Here is a 17921-nt window from a genome sequence, read left to right on the forward strand (position 1 = left end):
ACATCGAGTCGTTGTCTGTGTACCTACACAGTAGCGAATCGATCACATTTACATCCGATTCCAACTGCAACACCAGTGATCAATCCCCACAACTAGTAACTCCCACTTTCCTCCTTGGAGTTATACCACATCCCTGAGAAAAGCTCAGTGCACCAACCTAATCATACTCCGCGAAAATGTTCCATCCCTTCCCTAAACTGCCCCCCGAGCTCCGGCACATGATCTGGACCTACGCGGTGGAGGAACCCCGCGTGATACGTGCCCGCGCCCTCTTTGACGATGCGGCCCTGGAGTATGTAAAGCGCACAAACCCTTTCAACGTCGCTACCCTCGCCCCCGCCTTCCCGAGCACAGTCGTCTATCCCAAGTTTTCGCCGATACACGACGCCTGCCACGAAGCCCGCCGGGTCTTCCTCGAGTCGCGCGGCCTCGCCCTCCCGGAAGCGCCGACGGCGTTTTGCCTCGGCGTCGCGTGGCATCCGGAGCGTGACTACGTCATGTACCAGATGTTGGCAGGGCCGACTACGGCGAGCCGCGTCGGAGAGGGAGAGGGAGAGGGGGGCGAGACCGGTTGGGACGCCGCCAATATCGACAAAGCCGTCTCTATATGGCGGAAGTCCCTCCCGGGCCGTGAGAGCGTCCGGAACATCATATGCGACCGGGAGGACTTTAACGCCGGCTGCTGCTTGCACACCTCGCCCCTCATTTTCTGTCCACATGCGGCGTCTATGGCGAGGGTGGTATTGTTTGCACAATTCCCCCGCGTGCAGACCATGCGGCTGATCGACGACGGGCTCTCCCCCACGGGAAGCCGGAAGCCGAGGACATGGCTCTGGGACATACAGAGGATTTCGAGCGGCTGGATTGTCTACGAAAGTTTTATAGAAGGCTTAGGAGGCTTAGAATTGGTGTTATCTTAAATTCACCGCATAGACATACCGGCCTGGAGAGCGTCATCCGTCATCGCCGGGAGCTGCGTGACGACAATGGATGGGTTCAGATCAAAGCTGTGGACCATTGGTCATCTCTCTAGGCAATGGATATTATTCTTAACAATAAGGATCAATTGGCATACTTTATCCTGGTACAGACTGTACCCCACAATTAATATCAATGGTTGTGCCACTGCAGAATTCGCCCCCCAAAGCATCTCCCAGGCTTGGCAGTCCCGACGACCAATAGCCCAGCTGGTTGGCTCTCTCGGCCGGGTCTGGGTCTTCAGCGTTCGCGGGCGGGTCCAATACCACTGTAGACAGGGAGTCGGGTGTAGCCACGCGCAGGCGGGCCCTATGATTGGCTCACGACAGTTCCCGACAGGGTCGTATAATCTGCAAGAGTGCGGCACGTAACAAAAGGCCCACGCTGAAGAATTTCCTTTACAGACCCTAAGCACTAACCACGGCTTCCAAAGAAGACGACAATACCGCACGACCCCAGGATGGTCTTGGTCGCACGAGCTCAGGTGACTCCTGGTGCTCGGACAACCGACTCTCTGGGCCCCTGTCGCTAGCCTTGCACGACGGACAAGGATCCAGTTAGCGATACCGGATACTCCGTATCTGGAGACGCGTACATATGCAAGCAACAGCCCAAAGCTCGGGAGCCTACATACGTCCGGACCCTTTGTGTGGCCCAACCCCGCTTCCTGCTTGTACGCTGGAGATCAAGACCATATACTCCTGTAATCGTCTCCACTACAAAAGTACACTGCATTATACAATGGGTCCACATCGCGAATGTACCAGACAGTCGGTGACAAGTTCTAGAATAACCGCCTGAGTATATATATATTCGGGCCCAGTCGTAAATCCTCCATGCTCTTGCACTTTATTGCCAGGCTTCTCGTCCATTCTGACAGTGACGTCGTGGTATTACGTCCACTCTTTTCGTGACCAGTCTGCGCCCTGATCTGCTCTGCAATATGCCCGAACCGCCCCAGAAGTCGGAGCAGCGGGCGCTGAGAGTGGTAATCGTCGGTGGCGGCACCACGGGACTAGCCCTGGCGCTGATGCTCGAGCGGTTCGAAATCGACTACGTCCTGTTCGAGGGCCGCGAGGAGATCGCGCCCCAAGTAGGCGCCGGCGTCGCCATCCAACCCAACGCGTACCGCATCCTGGACCAGCTGGGCCTCTACGACCAGTTTGCCGCCACCTCGACCCCGCTGGAGCGCATGAGCGACTGGTGGCCCGATGGCAACCCCAGCGCGGCCAGCGAGGACGTGTCCTCCCTCTATCAACAGGTGTTTGGCTACCCGCTGATCATCATGGACCGGCAGCAGGCCGTCCAGAACATGTACGACAAGATACGGGACAAGTCCAAGGTCCACGCGGGAAAGAGGGCTCGTCGCGGTCGATTTGTCTGACGACAAAGTCAGTATCAAGCTGGACACCGGCGATATTGTCACGGGTGACCTTCTTGTTGGCGCCGATGGAGTGCACAGCGTCGTTCGCAGCGAAATGTGGCGGCTCGGGAACGAGAAGATACCGGGTTGCTTCAAAGGCGAAGGCCCAGACTGTAAGCATGACCATTCTACCGCAACCCGAACCGAACAGAAATTTGAACTGACCTTTCACAGCAATCACATGCCAGTGGGCGGCGCTATTCGGCATCGCCGATCTGGCGGACCTCGGGCTCCAGCCCGGGGCAAGTATCACTGGCGGAAAGGACCAGACCATGGCTTACATGACCGGCAAAGGCAAGGCCTATTTTGTCCACAACCACATCCTACCCAAAGAGCTGCGAGGTAGCGAGATCCGCCGCTTCACGGAAGCAGACCGAGACGAATACGCGGGGGAGCACCGTCACGGCCTGATCCAAAATCACATCAAGTTCGGTGATTTATACAGAAACCGAGCCAGATCTGCTTATGTGCCTTTGCAGAAGTACGCCTTACAGAACTGGCATTTTGGCCGCATCGTCTTACTTGGAGACACTGCTCACAAGCCACACCCGGTGACGGGCCAGGGCGCGGCCATGTGCTTCGAGGACGCCGCCACCTTTGTCAACCTCTTGACCGCAAAACTCAGCACTGGTTCACATCTAGACTCGGAGCGAGTTGAACAGATGTTCAGGGAGCTCGAACGCCTTCGGGTTTCCAGGACGACAAGCATTGTAAAGGAATCATTTCTCGCCCAATCCATGCAGTCGTGGCAGAATCGTCTCATGAAGATCATCTACATGTATGTCATACCCAGACTTGGCGTTGACTTCACACTGGCACAGGCCATGAAGACGTGTTGTCCTGCACCAAGGCTGGAGGGACTGCCCGTGCCTGACCGGTCAGCACTTGTTGGTTTTAATGACTGCAACCCAGAGCCGAGTAACCCCATACGACTCCTCCTCAAATGGGCAGCCTTCGCTGCCCTTCTCCTCTCTGCTTTGATTACCGGCGTATTTGGGCATGGGCAGGCAGAAGTATCCAACTTCGCGGAGCACACTGTTGAATGGGATCGCATCAGCGGGGTGTTAGTCGTCATGCTCGTCGAAGGATGGCGCCGGAACAACACCATTTCGTTGCCCCAATGGCCAGTCATGTGGACTATTTTGGGCGACTTCCTCCTGGGTTGGCAGAGAACCGTGCCACTATTCCTCCTGGTCACGTGGCTCTCTCACTCGAGGAGTGGGCGTTTTGAGTACACCCCGACGAGCCGGCCAATGGTCCTAACAGCCGGACGTGTACTTCCCGTTGCCTTCGTTCTCGTCAACTACGCTCCGCGTATTGCGGCAAGGATGGGCCATCAGTTCTGGGACGTTTTGCAGCCGCTCGCGACACTTGGTACGATATGCGTTACCATCTGTTCGTACATATGGACAGAAAGGGGGGTCCCTCCTGTAGAGACGCACATCGGCCGAGATCGGCGTGTCTCCGACTTCTTCGAGCATCACATAGGCCACCTGTACATGTTTTACTCTCTCGCGTTTGGTAATATGGCGATTTTGCCCTTCGACGTCGGGTTGTCGTCCGTTGTAGTGGTCTCCTTGATGAGACGCTATCTGACGGACCTGGCCTTCCTAGTCGGTACTGTGTCTGAGGTGTGCTTTTACACTGGGATGGGACCCGTTTCCCTGGCATACGTGGCCATGGTTCCTGTTTCATTCTTTTGCTTAGGTCCGGGTCCAACATATGTCGCTGTCTGGTGTTGGCGGGAGAGGCGTGTACACAGAGAAACGCAGGTTATGCTACAGCGTAGGAGATCTGACAAGTCAGATTAAGCGGTATACGCCGGGAAGCGATTGTTAGCGGCGCAGATGACAGGTTTTTAACATCATTAGCGTGTTTTCTTTGGATCTCGTGGGATGGTCGGGTTCGTGTGTACAGGACAAGTGAGTAACACTTCTTTCGCTCTTAGATACTTGTGGTCTATATAGTCTATTGCGATAAGTCATTTCTTCTGGGCGCTCAAGATCGGCTAGCCTTGACGAGGAAGGCTGTGGTTGAACCGGGTGACATGCGAAACGGTTCCTGACCTATCACCCGCATCAAGATGCGCGAAGCCAACGAGTGCATCGTGATTGAGACGAAGCAGCTCGACTCGTTCTCGAAGATGTCGTCCATGGCAATTCGTGCCCGTAGAATATGCTCCTCGTCCGTTTCGCGCCTGTCGGCCTCGAACAGCTCGTCGTTCTCGGTGAAGCCGGGTTCGATCAGGTAGGAGGGGTAGTGTTCCTGAATCCACGACTTGGAGGACCGTCGGTCGCACGTATGCCGGCCCATTCGTTCGCGGAGGTACTCCTTCACCATCGGCCGGTACGGCTTGCCCTGAGAAGCCGCGAGGTCCTCAAAGGAGAGGCGTGCCGTTTCCAGGCAGCGCCGCATAGGGCTGCAATACAGGGCTGGCCAAGGCATCTTTCCTTGCTCAATCAGTCTGCGCCAGATCTTGCCATTATCGGAAGCCTCGCGCATCCCTTGGTCAGTCAATGCGGAATCGGCCCAGACTGCATCGCCGTCTCCGTCTAGGAGTGCCCAGTGACTCTGTGGGTCGTTGGTTAGTACACTGCAGTGATGAGAGAATTCGATCCAGGAATGCATACCTCCCAAGCTGGAGTTCCCACCTTGGCCTCCATAACATTGTGAAAGCCCTGACCGTGGCGACCTACGTACAATACCTTGTACAGCTCGCCATCCTTGGCGTTGCGGTTGAGTTGCTCCACGTGGTTTGCGAAACGTTGCCAGGGAGTGAGATGGGTGTCTTCAGTCGAGCCGGCTTCTGTGGCGTACGTTTGCGGAATCAACCCGAGGTCAGGGTGTGTCGTCTGGGATGATCGATTAGTTAACAATTCCCCGACGGAATGAATTGATAACGTACAAGGGCGTAAGTAGGCTCTTGCTTCATTGACGGCTGTGTGCTGAAAAACCCTCCCAGGCATTCAAATTCAAAGACCTTCGGCCGTTCCTGAGGGGCTACCATGATGATGATCCAACTTTACTCTAGGATTGAACTCAAAGGGGAAATTGTATGGCGAAGAAGGGTGTATGTTTCCTACGGATCGCATGGCAAAGCTTGAAAGAGTTGATAACTACATGCCTCGATTTAGATTGACACTGCCCCACCTCCACTCAGCCTCAAGCCAGGCTTTCCTGTCAGCCTGGGCTGACGAGTTGTAAAAGGAATTGAGTGTTTCATGAAATCTTACATGCCTACATATATACATGTATATGTGTCAGAGTATAGAGTGGCGCGTATTATCTGCGAGTATACCTGTATGTCTTGACGCGGTGGAGGCATAACAGCCAAACGTCGTCATATGTTGTGCGTTATTTTCCTTTGACATGGACCCTTTAAAGGTCCTGACGACAGCGGGGTAGATGCACAGGCTATGCGGCCTGGCAGCAGGGCTGTTGGGCTGTCAGCTTCAGTGCTAAAACTCTGCGGGGTTGGTGAGATCTTAGCCACCATGCGGAGCCAATATCAGCTCCATCGCGATTTATGTATTTCGTTCGTCAATCAATTGATCAATCGAACAGCCAACCGCCGGACTGCGAGAATCATTTGCGTAATGCTAGCCATCTTTTGAATCATGTTTGTACATATAAAAGAAAGTACGTCGAGAAATGGTCATCCCAAGGTCATTGGGATTTTGTAGGCAGCTACTCAGAAGGAACTATCCTGATCCAGAAGCCAGCATCCAACTGGCAGGCAAAGTGGTGTCAGTCAATTACCGGGCCCCTGAAGCAACATGAAATGATAGCCCGGCAGCCCGGTTTCCAGAACAATGTAGAAGCGAAGAAGGCACGCATACAGAGATTTTTCATATGCCAACCAGCCAACTTACCTTGCCGATACTGCCCGGAAGGGTACGCCTATGAGGTCATGGATGAAACGCTGGAGCTATAGTGGGGTTCTTTCAGCAGCGGGAGCTACGGGGAAGCCCCTCCATTGTCAACCAGGTTTACGCCATGATGACGGTATGCAACGAAGGGGCTACATGGCTGGACTACATAAAGAAACACGATGGCCACTGATCGTTCGACCCTCAAAGAAGCTCATCATATCACTCAAGCCTACATATAATTACCCCTCTTCAACACGACCCGATCCATCTCCAACCACCAACCTATCAATCATACAGTCAGCAGCAGCCACGCAGCTTTGAACACCATCAATATGTCCGGCGATAAGTCAATCATCGACTCCATCAAGGAGGGGCTCCAGCCCAACGACGCCCGCACCATGGGTCTCGGCTCCGGCCACCCGGGCGCCTCCGCCAACCACGGCACCACCGTCACCGACACCCTGACGCCCGGCACCAACAAGAAGGGCGACAGCGACTTCGGCTCGGCCACGACCCAGATCCTCAACGCGACGGCGGACAAGGTGTCGCAGACGTTCCAGGGCACGACGCCCACGAGCGGCAACGACACGGTGATGCCCGGCACCGACAGCCAGGGCAACAGCAAGCTGGGTAAGGAGACGAGCGGCCTCGCCAGCACCATCGCCGACAAGGTGTCGGGCGTCTTCGGCGGCGCCTCCCAGACGACAAGCGCCTCGGACACGCTGGCGCCCGGCAGCGACAGCAGGCTCGGCCAGGAGACGAACCAGATGGCGCACAAGATCGGTGACGCCGCGGAGAACGGGCCACGGACAGGTGCCGCCAGCAGCATCCTCGCCCCCGGCACCGATGACAGCGGCCGGAGCGAGTTGGGAGGAGAAGTGAGCGACATGGCCAAGTCCGCGAAGTCCCACGCCCAGCAATACAACAAATAGATGGCGTGTTCGGTCACACGGTAATGGGAAAGGATGCCGCCTGAGACAAATGGTGGATACCTTGAATTCCCATTACTGTGGAATTGTACTATTACAGATACCACTCACATTCATACCCCACCCACCACTCATCGACATACCGTCGATGCAGTGAGACTCTCCTGTAACCTAAAGTAAATCCAATGGTCCTCAATCAATCAAACTTCAATTAATTACTGATTTTGATCCCTGCTGAATATGTGATCCCTCTGACAGAGCGCAATCTTTTCGGTAGGCATTCAACATCTCTAGGGCGCTTACTCTTTAGACATCCGTCACCGGTATCAAAATCGGACGGAACATATACCCACCGTTTGATTATATGAGCTCATTGGGCAGTGTATCTTCAACATCCTTATTGTCATCCGACTCGATTTAGAATATGTCCACATTCTCGAAGATGACCGTCTCGATCGCTCGCTGGACGGCCGTATTATACGGGAACAGCGAACGGGCTGCGCTTCCATCCATATGATCGATTCTGTACAAAGTAATGAGATATCTATTAGACAGTGTGCTTGGATCTGGGTATAACATGTTTCCCTGAGAAGACCTACGCTGCGTCTGTGATGCAAAGACGGATGGCATCCCAGAGGTTATCCTGGTCCGCTCTCGTAAGGAACTTCGCTGCACTCTGGTCGAAAATAGGGCGGACAATGGTCATCGCCCGGCGCCGTATAGCGTATAGCCGCTAGAGACGGTAGGCGAGACTACCGCTAGTCAAGGACTCTTCAGCGGGATTCTCAACTTCCTCGTTCATTCGTCTAGAGAGTCTATCTCATAGTGCCGTAAAGACTAGCGTGAGTGTCCCGGGGTCATACGACGAGCAGAGTATTCTAACCCATAGCATCCCGAGACAACGAATAGAATAGGTCACCTATCCCTCTGTTCTACTCTATCGTAATTGGTAAATGCATCCTAGTAGATATTTGTGTGTGAGTGATTTAATTTCTATATGGGGCTATATAGAGGGACACCCCTCAATGCGTCTTTTCGAAATATCGTTACAGACTTACGAAGCCATATATCCTAAGAAGATAAGTTGATTATCTATTTAAATGTTAAAATGGGGAACCTACATAGTACGTGAATGTATATTTATCAAATAAACCTATACGTCGGTAAAAGATGTAAGCTTGCCGTGTTAATCACTTATTAATCCCTTTAGATTACAGTCATATGGTGGCTACAGAGAACACAATGTGGCCGCTCCCGTTGTCCTGGTAAGCAGTCACTACTTGATGCAAACTTGATGACGTTTTCGGTCTGTGATCATCATGTTATGGTCATCAGTCTAGTAGTAGACAGAACAAATACATCCACTGTCGTCCATGGGCAAGGTGGATGTGTTGTTCTCTATCAATAATCATGCATTCACTAACAGAGAAACATCTCTGTGACATGTGAATCGCATTCGCAGACCGACCATGCTATACCAGCAGAAGGTATGCGGGAGGGGAAACGCTTGTTTTCATATCAGCATTGCATGACAAGGTATCATTCTGAACTACGGTCGATGATTCTATTACCATGTCTTCCGTAGGTAGCTCTTCAATGCAGGCTTATGTAATATAGCTTAAGGATGGGGACCGAATGATCCATGCATATACAAGGCGTGCATGTCCTATCCCAACGAGCGCGAGCAAAGTGCAGTCTGATACGTGGGCTTTCTGGCTGTTGGATTGTTTAGCTGACTATAAGCAGGCAGATAATGGATCACATATTAAGCCACAGATCTACCGATATACCAATGTCAAGTTGCACTCTCCGGGCAAGGAGTAGCACCACACTTTATTCGATTATCATACCAAGCCACTTTGCCATGACAAACGTGTCAAAACTGGCCAAACTTACTTCACTACGCCAGCAATAGACGAGAAACCCGTATCGCTGGAAGGTAGGTGGTAGGCCCACATTGCATGTGCAGGTCGACTGACCCTTTCAGCAGCAGCACAGGATGTGAGAAGGGAATGTTCTCAATCTTCCGGTTTCCTCGGGATTCGTCGATATAGAACAACACATGATCCCTGGTGAACGATAACCCCTCGCCTACCAGAGTAGGTAGTTGCAATGCCAACGAGTCGTGTAGATTTCGTTGAACGTCAGGGGGTTATGTGGCACGTGGACATGTCCAGCGATCCGCCAACATTGCGTCTAGAAGCGCCTCACCCCATCAAGAGGTTCAGGGGGAAATATTTCGCGACGAGCCTATTACCCTTTTTGAGAAAAGATGGGATGAAAAGTAGAGCCTCCGTTTCATTTTGAGGTGTAGTGGATTTTCAAGGCGGCGAGCTGCAGGAGCGGAGTTGTATTATATGTCGTCGAGTTCTAATAAGCAAAAGATACACTGCATGTGCGGGCTAGCGGCCGCACGCTGCGCACATCAGTCCACCCAAAAAGCTGAAAGGTGGTGTAGCCAAGCTTCTTCGTGGGCAGGAGTGGGTGTGGTGGTGGGTGTGTACCACTTGTTTGTTCTACGGGGGCGACGGCCGGAGGGAAATCGTCCGTGCCTGTGCGAGGCCCCGGAAGCAGTTAGCGAACCGTTGTCAACTCAACCTCAGACCGCCTAGGTCGGCTGCTAGGTCCCGAGACACGATGCTACGAGGAGTTGTGGAGGGCGGTCCGTTTAGGAAACAGCCTTGCCGGTAAGCAGTGAGTGGTTGCGTTTCTGGTTGCGTCGGCTTGAAGATCACCACCCTTCGGATGATCGTACGTGACTTGCAGATCTTGTGATGCATCTTCAGATGCTCGGGACGACATTTCAGATATGTACCAATCTAACCCCGCAAAAAAGCTAAGAGCGCAGTGTTGGAGCAATTGAAAGGCATGGGAACAATTCGAGTCGCTATCGTGATCCTCGTTCCAACTACCTGCGGTTTGGGTAGAAAAAAAGGAAACAGCAGCATGAAGATGCAATCACCGAGGAACTTCCTTTTTAGGCGGCCTTTGAGAGGATGGGAACGGCTCAGCCTCAAGCACGCTAGGCGATATGGGACGACGGCCTGCTGGGGCAGCCGCTAAGAGATCTCTGCCAGGGGAAGATTTTAGCGAATGACAGGGGCGTCCGGGGCCTGTGCAGCGCTTGGAGGATCGTCTCAAACAGCGGGTTGCGGGTTCGTCAAGGTGGCCACGACAAACATCCCCAAAGAAGCAAAAACGGTCATCACAACGTCTCCTATTGGCAGGACCACTGACCCGCTACTCAGAGGATGCCGGCACCCTTCGTGATAGGACGGTTTTATATTAAGTGATGTTCCCGTCACGGCCCCGTCCACCGACAGTGTGGCCCGCAGTCCATCCTCAGTGGAGGAGGAATTATGAGCGTCCATGGCCAGCCAGAACTTGGAGTTCTGGAATGAAGCGCTGCAAGATCCCGCTGGCAGCCCGCATGTTACATCGGTCGCCTCCGGTGGGGGCATCTGATGACTTTGGGAAAAGGCCATGATATAGAGAGATATATAATGGCAAGCCGATCCGGCAATGTGTTGGTTGTTTAGAGAGTGATTCCTCAGTCCAGTGCTCCTATCCATCCTACTCCGTCCAACACTTCTCAGCCAAGCCAAGCCGCCACCGCAAACCCTTCTTTAAGATGCGTTTCTCCTCCTCTATCTTGCTGGCGGTGCCCACTCTCGCTTTCCCGGCTGCACTTGGACCTAGGGCCGGCGATGCCAGCATCAAGCCGTGGAAGGCCGCAGGGCCAGACGACTCCCGCGGACCTTGCCCCATGCTGAACACCCTGGCAAACCACGGGTATCTGTACGTCTAGCCATATCAACCTCCCCCTCTCTCTTAGCAAGATATACTCTTGTCCGTAGCAATCATAATTTAGCCCTTTTCGCTGACAAAACCTTTGTGACCTACAGCCCCCACAACGGCCGCAACGTCAGCGTCGACAACATCGCCGACGCCATCTTCGCCGCCACCAACTGGAGCCGCGACTTCGGCCTGATCCCCGGCGCCGGCGCCTTCAAGGCCCTCGGCGTCGCGACGGACGGCACCATCGAGCTGAAGCAGCTCGACAACCGGACCGCGGGCATCGAGCGCCCCGCCTCGCTCGCGCGCCCCGACGACAGCAACACCGTCTCCCCGGCGCGCGTGGACTCTGTGCTGGCCGACAGCGAGGACGCCAAGTACATCAGCGCCGGGTCCCTGGGCGCGTCGCGCGCCCGCCTGGAAAAGGCGTCGCCCCTGACCGAGGCGCAGCAGTCGCCCGCCCGCGGCGAGGCCGCCTTCATCGTCACCCTCATGCTCGACGGCGCCGTGCCCGACGCCACCGCCGACGCCGAGGGCGCCGCCGCCGAGGCCCCCAAGCTCCGCGCCTTCAAGGACTACACCCGCGTCTTCCTCGCCGAGGAGCGCCTGCCCGTCGAGCTCGGCTGGACGCCCTCGGAGCGCCTCGTGCAGTTGGCCGACATGTCGCCCGTGAGCGCCGCGATTGCGGCGGCGCAGAAGGCGGCTGTTGCTTAAGGCGCGCTTCTGACGTATCTTATCTACTTACTTGCTTTTCCCCCCTTTGAGGGTCTGATGAGGAGTCGGAAAGAGGGTGCACAGTTGGCATGCTGTTATTGGGAGTAGGAATAGCAGCGGGTGTCAGACTATGAATTAGATGCGTTACGAATAGAAATATAAACACATTCGAACTCCCAAAAGTCCCTGATGCCGAAGTGAAGCAAGGTAGGCCCTACCTGCGTGTAAGCCACAAGAAATGCCGAAACCAAATTGCAAGAGAAGCTCCGTATCCGTGCGATGGGGATGACAACGCCACTCCACATTTGCGCAACTTTCGCAGGTCCAATCCGTCGTGTTCGTAACTTAAGTGCAGACAGAGGCCAACAACTATAGTAATTGAATCGGGGATTTCTCGTTTTCCGAAAAGAAAGATGCATTGAAAACCACGCCCACCCCTCTCGCTAGTTTCCAGTTACCGAGTCTATTCCCAAGCAGGTTACCCGCTTCCCGTTGTTAGTGCGAGGGGAGGATACGGCGACAAAGCATGCGCACTGACACGGCCGGTCGGAAAAGTCGAGATGTCCGGGGGAGACGCATCATATCATACTGTATGTCATGAGTACGTTCGTTCGATCCGCACGCAACCTTAAGACGGGTTCTGGCCGGTTCCCAGTGGTGGGTTAGCTCTCGCTGATTTGGTGTATTCCGACCGAACTCATAAAGAGCGCCGGATATATAAGAGGTCGGGTTTGGTAGCGCTGGTACATAGTCGCCAATACAGCCTTCGAGCCTTCTTGAATCATTTACATATATCCAACTGAACCCGGCGACATTGAACATTATACCCATTCGTCTGAAAAACTACCGTCCCGCCTCCGCCCTATACATAACCAGACCAAACACACAATGTCTCTAGCCGCCACACCCCTCAACCTCGCCGCCCTAGCCTGCATCGCCTCCGGGTCCTGCGCATTCGGTACGTCGTCCCCATCCCCCGAGCAGTAACAAACATAAACTAACCCCTATAACGCAAAAAGGCATCGGCCTCTCCGCCTCCCTCCTCACCATGCCCGCCCTAATCCGCCCCGACGTGCCGCAAGACGCCCTAGTGCACCAATGGCACAGCCTCTACCGGCGCGGCGCCGCCATGATGCCGGCCCTGGCCGGCGCGACGACGCTGGGCTACTGGACGGTCGCCTACAATCAGTACAGCGCCTCCTCCCCGTCCGCCGAATGGCGCGGGTTCGCCGCCGCCGGCGCGCTGGTCCTGGCCATCGTGCCCTTCACCTTGGCCGCCATGATGCCGACCATCCGCGCGCTCGAGGCCTCGATGGGCGGCGCACAGGGGGAGAAGGCAAAGACCATGAGCCGTGGGACTGCCGAGGCGCTGCTGAGGAAGTGGACGCGATTGAATGTGTGGCGCTCCCTGATCCCCTTGGTGGGTACAGCGTGCGCCGTATGGAATCTGCTGGCTTAGGCGGGAGAAGACCGATATCATGATGTAAAAAAATATAACCACCAGCCTCGAGCTCAGGATGCGAAAGTACACACATGACGGAATGTAGATAGTGTTCACAATTGTATAAATTCAATCCTCCACTATTATGGGCTGTCTTTTGGTTTCGCAACGCCAATCCATGCAACAAAACGCCTATGGTATATCATGAAGCAACAGTGCGGAAACGCCCGAACGACCTGGCTTCGCACACTGTCACATATCTAGTATCCTCCTCGTCCGCCTCTTCCTCGGCCACTACCTCGTCCCCGACCGCCATCCCTTTCGCCTTGTCGGGGTTGGCTTCCGTAGGCTCTGCGACCCTGGACCTTATCTCTACCCATGCTGGCGCCGAGTTGGATATCGATACGGGGTGGCGCGTTGAAACCAAAGCTCTTGGCTACCTTGGCGAGGTCGAGCTTGTTGACGTCGAAGATGCTGCGCAAGCTGTGGCTGGAGTAGGCGTGGATATAAGCTTTGAAACCGTCCTTTGCCGATTTCTGCATTCGATATATTAGCACAGGCGATAAGGCAGCACAGCGATGGCCAGGAAGCACTTACGTTAAGGTAGTAATTTTGAGAGACGAGCTTCTCCAACTGAGATTGGATGTTGACAATCTTGTTGGCAGGGAAGTCGAACTCGGTGATGGGCACCCGGGCCTCCTTGAGGTGGTGGAGGAACCCAGCTTCTTGGGGTTGCAAGAACTGTCAAATGGTGAGTAACTTGAGCAAAGAGTTGAAAGAGAATAGACAGTTTCCAAGGATTGACTTACCATAAGGGAACGTCCTTGGCCGTTGCTTCCTCGCGCTGTACGACCAACACGGTGGATGTAATCGCGAGGGTCATCGGGGGATCGAACTGGATGATCCAGTCGACCGCCGGAATATCAAGGCCACGAGCTGCAACATCTGTGCAGATGAGCGCTCCGGTCTTGGCGTTGCAGTATTCGAAAAAGGTTTGCGTGCGCTTTTGCTGTTTCAGGTTGCCGTGAAGCTCCAAGACGGGAAGGTCGATGTAGTTGAGGAGTTCCACATAGTATTTGACCGAGTTGCAACTGCTGCAGAAGACGATGACCTTCTTCTTCTGGTTCTTCTTCAGGAAAGAGAATAGTAGCAGGAAACGCTTGTCGGCCTCGCAGAGAACGTAGCCCTGCTCCAACCCTTCGACTGTAGAGAACTTCTGCTCCTCCTCCACATTGATAAACAGGGGGCCGGGCCGGAGAGACATTCGCGCGAGATCCTCGACCTTGGTGGTTTGTGTGGCGGAGAACAGCATGCTTTGTCGGTTCTCGGACGGCAAAATCTTGATGATCTGCTTCATTTCATCTTCGAAACCAATCTCGAGAATTCGGTCGGCCTCGTCGATGACCAATGATCGAAGGTTCTTGAAGACGAAAGAGGAGGTGTTCTGAAGATGATCGAGCAGTCGGCCGGGTGTCGCGATCAAAAGGTTGACTCCCTTGGAGAGCTTCTCGGCCTCGGCGCGACGGTTCGCACCACCGATGACTACACCATATGTCTGTGAGTGGTGCTTCATGAGTTCCCGGGCGACACCAAAGATTTGAAGAGCGAGTTCTCGGGTGGGGGAGACGATGATGACACCAGTTCCGTTCCGGGGCTTGAAGCGCAGAGCAGTCAGCATTTCGATCGCGGGGATCAAGAATGCCAGCGTCTTTCCGGAACCAGTCTTGGCAGCACCGAGAACATCTCTTCCAGCTAGCAGGGGCGGGATAGCTCTCTTCTGGATGGCAGTCATGTTCTTGAAACCCATCTCCTCAATTGCCTTCATCGTCTTTTCGGAAAGGTTCAGCTGGGCAAAGGATTCCGCGTTGAGCTCAGCGACGGGCGGTAAAGACAGGTTGGCGCCGCCATCGGGGAGGTCGTTGTTCTCCGATGCGTCCTTTCCATCTTCGGCCTCTGCAGCGGCAACCCTCTTGTTCAGTTCAGAATGCTCATCCTCGTCAATCTCGGCTTCGCTCTCAGCCTCCTTGTCGCTGGAAGACTCGACCTCGGGTTCTGATTCAGGTTCGACGCGCTTCACCTTCTTGCTTTTCGGGGCAGGCGACGTGGCAGACAGCTCCTTCCGCTTCGAACTCTTGACTTTCTTATCGGTGGGAGCCATGGTTGCGATGTGTGGAAAACGGTCGAATTGGGGATGGGAGACTTTCTCACCAAGCGAATGCCTGGGCGCTGTAGTTTTCTTGGGGAACTTTTTTTCTTATCGCCTATCGCTTATCACCCACCTAATGCACGCTCGATTTTGCCCCGCCCAACTTACAAGTAGTGGGACCTCCATGGTTGCCAGGGTCTGGCCAGACAAGCCAGCGAAGAGGTCACATGACTACCTTCAATTGAACACAACAACCGTCGTCTCCTTAATCGCTAATCTATGGGGATGCATTTTCTTATTCATCGAGGAACATTTCAAGTGTAACTATGATTCTCCCCTTTGGGGCCAGAACCTCCATCATCCTGCATTTTGACCCCGTCATTTGGCAGTGTTATGTTCCGAGTCGACATTCAGGAGCAACTTAAATTACAGGTTTGATGGATAGCATACCCTGTAAAGACCTGGTCCTCGGTTTTTAAGCCAACATGTTCCACATAAGCCCGGTAGTGCTGGATCAGGATATGAGGCCTGGCCAAGGCTTCGGTGTAAGAGCTTACACTCGTGCAATTTATGGTACTGGCAGTCCTCGTGATTTTTCTGGTATATTGATGCACGAACTCCTCGTGCTTCTTGTGCTCGTGGTTGCGATTCGAGTCGCCCTCGTTTTTGAGCCGTCTGCCGCAAAACTTGCCGTCTAAGAATAGTCTGCCCTTGGTGACTCCTTTTTTCTGCCGGGGTGATTTGGCATACGTCAGGAGAAATGGTAAATCGAGAACTTGACTGATCGAGGCAGCCTACATAGCCTAATATTATTCATCTGTCTTTTTCATCATGCCGATATTTGCTGACTTGAGCTCGCTTCCCTATCAGCTTACATGTGGGGTTTTCGTCGTATATCGTATCACTTGCAAGCAGCGGTGCTTCTGGCAGTTGAGCCGCATGGGTTTAGACAAGAAGAATGGATCCGTATTTGGACGATGTTCTCGGCACATATTCATCGTTACTGAGTCGTTCTTCCACCGACCGAGTGAGATGAGAGGGTTTGAGCATGGTCAAATGTGCAAAAGATAAGTGATCAGTTGATAGATGAAGGCGGCCCAGCATGGAGAACGAAGGAAACGCGTGACATGATTCTCGCCCCACGACGAAGGCATTCTTCACATTTTCCATGCTTGATCTCGATGACATCAAATGCGGCAGCTTGGCAGCCAGTATTACTTCAGCACCGATCCGAAAACAGCACCAATATTCCATTCGTCTACTTGGAAGACGGAAGCAGGTCACCCATGTGCCGCCCGTAATCTGTACGGCGTACATGTGCGAAGTACCTGCGTCTGAGGTAATCCTCCCGCCTGCGTAGGAGCTGAAAAGCAATCTACCCCAGAATTTCAACACGTAAGAATGCCGCGCACGGGAACATATGCGACCAATGGGGATTTGCTCCAGGATTTCGACACAAGACTTTCCATCCGTAAAGATAGCAATGCCAAGCAGCTGAGCCTTGCAATTGCTACTTCAAGGCAATAGTGACGAACCACCCGTCTTAGCAAGGTCGCTATACGATGCGTACCTTGTCTGTACACTGTGAGAAAACGCCACAATATCACATAATTGAGCACCTTTGCACACACAAGCTTAGTCCTTGGCGTTCAGTTTAATGAATATAAAAAAGAAGAGCCAACACCGGTGCATTAGAGCTGAATGACCAACATCAACCAAAACTTATCGAAGTCTTCAACATACCAACTCTTCTAGCTCTCACACATATACATTCAGAATGCAGTTCCCTACTATCACTGTTCTCCTTATTTCCGCTGGACTCGCAGCAGCCCAGGACCCCATTGTGTGTATCACTGCAGCCCCTGAATAGAAATCGACTTCGATAGTGCTAATCACTTATGGTACTCGACAGGGCAGCCTCCATCCCGATGGGAAGTGCTTGACGAAGATTTACAACCCTGTCTACCTCGATACGTGCCACAATCTCGAGAACAACAAGTACGATCGCCTCGATGATCCCATTGCAGCGTAATCTGCTAATAAACGTGCCCAAACAGCTCCGTCGACATCTATGCCCCCGGCTTCAACTGTTACGCTCACAAGTATGTTCCCATCAACCCCTTCTGGTACGCTCGCTTGACCTTCCTCTAATTATTATTATCCGCAGGCTCGCGGGCTGCCTAGACGCTGGCGAGCCAGTCAAGGTTAACGAGGGCTGCCACCACGTCAATGAGTTCCCAAACGCGAAGGCTATTCGCTGCCGCAGCTTGTAAACCATTCATCCAACCAGTTGCTGAGGATTATCTGCGCAGATTGGTGGAGGAACGGGCAAGAAACGAGAGATGACTTGCAACTGAGTTCCGAGATGAACATACGCTTGGCCAAGCCCTTTTTTTGATATTTGGGTCTTATTTCAGATATCTAAACCACAAGTTAGAAAATGGTATAGTCGATACTCGAATCAACTGTTTCCTAGCGTACCTAGAACCAAAAGTTTACGTAAAAGCCGGAGCGGGGAGTCCTGCCTCGTTGTCTCTGCGTTGTACAAGACGGAGCTCATGGCCTCGCTTGTACTCCCTTGATGTCAAAACCACCGACGTTGGCCCTTATCTCGTTTACTGTA

The 17921-nt window shown here is 53.5% G+C and overlaps 8 protein-coding genes across 8 annotated transcripts; 6 read left to right on the forward strand and 2 right to left on the reverse strand.

Moving 5' to 3' along the window:
* Positions 1-176: 176 nt before the first annotated feature.
* Positions 177-920, forward strand: PG985_008592 (uncharacterized protein; the record flags this gene model as incomplete). The annotated part of the gene is made up of 1 exon (XM_066828360.1): positions 177-920. One exon carries the CDS (start codon positions 177-179, stop codon positions 918-920), a length of 744 nt encoding a protein of 247 aa, XP_066683272.1.
* Positions 921-1921: 1001 nt separating this feature from the next.
* On the forward strand, positions 1922-4212 carry PG985_008593 (FAD binding domain protein; the record flags this gene model as incomplete). Its single annotated transcript, XM_066828361.1, has 3 exons — positions 1922-2292; positions 2375-2514; positions 2576-4212. 3 exons carry the CDS (start codon positions 1922-1924, stop codon positions 4210-4212), a joined length of 2148 nt encoding a protein of 715 aa, XP_066683273.1.
* A 187-nt stretch (positions 4213-4399) lies between these two features.
* Positions 4400-5408, reverse strand: PG985_008594 (phosphoglycerate mutase; the record flags this gene model as incomplete). The annotated part of the gene is made up of 3 exons (XM_066828362.1): positions 4400-4972; positions 5032-5253; positions 5307-5408. The coding sequence occupies 3 exons, from the start codon at positions 5406-5408 to the stop codon at positions 4400-4402; spliced, it is 897 nt and encodes a 298-aa protein (XP_066683274.1).
* A 1197-nt stretch (positions 5409-6605) lies between these two features.
* On the forward strand, positions 6606-7205 carry PG985_008595 (uncharacterized protein; the record flags this gene model as incomplete). Its single annotated transcript, XM_066828363.1, has 1 exon — positions 6606-7205. One exon carries the CDS (start codon positions 6606-6608, stop codon positions 7203-7205), a length of 600 nt encoding a protein of 199 aa, XP_066683275.1.
* A 3628-nt stretch (positions 7206-10833) lies between these two features.
* Positions 10834-11711, forward strand: PG985_008596 (uncharacterized protein; the record flags this gene model as incomplete). The annotated part of the gene is made up of 2 exons (XM_066828364.1): positions 10834-11000; positions 11108-11711. 2 exons carry the CDS (start codon positions 10834-10836, stop codon positions 11709-11711), a joined length of 771 nt encoding a protein of 256 aa, XP_066683276.1.
* An 888-nt stretch (positions 11712-12599) lies between these two features.
* Positions 12600-13170, forward strand: PG985_008597 (uncharacterized protein; the record flags this gene model as incomplete). Its single annotated transcript, XM_066828365.1, has 2 exons — positions 12600-12669; positions 12731-13170. 2 exons carry the CDS (start codon positions 12600-12602, stop codon positions 13168-13170), a joined length of 510 nt encoding a protein of 169 aa, XP_066683277.1.
* Positions 13171-13412: 242 nt separating this feature from the next.
* PG985_008598 (ATP-dependent RNA helicase HAS1) lies at positions 13413-15310 on the reverse strand (the record flags this gene model as incomplete). Its single annotated transcript, XM_066828366.1, has 3 exons — positions 13413-13688; positions 13750-13893; positions 13973-15310. The coding sequence occupies 3 exons, from the start codon at positions 15308-15310 to the stop codon at positions 13413-13415; spliced, it is 1758 nt and encodes a 585-aa protein (XP_066683278.1).
* Positions 15311-17075: 1765 nt separating this feature from the next.
* On the forward strand, positions 17076-17571 carry PG985_008599 (uncharacterized protein; the record flags this gene model as incomplete). Its single annotated transcript, XM_066828367.1, has 4 exons — positions 17076-17141; positions 17211-17296; positions 17356-17424; positions 17466-17571. 4 exons carry the CDS (start codon positions 17076-17078, stop codon positions 17569-17571), a joined length of 327 nt encoding a protein of 108 aa, XP_066683279.1.
* Between the last annotated feature and the right edge of the window lie 350 nt (positions 17572-17921).

The sequence above is a fragment of the Apiospora marii genome (assembly GCF_038362585.1).
Source record: "Apiospora marii strain CBS 49790 chromosome Unknown utg000005l_segment0_segment0, whole genome shotgun sequence".
Classification (NCBI taxonomy): Eukaryota; Fungi; Ascomycota; class Sordariomycetes; order Amphisphaeriales; family Apiosporaceae; genus Apiospora; species Apiospora marii.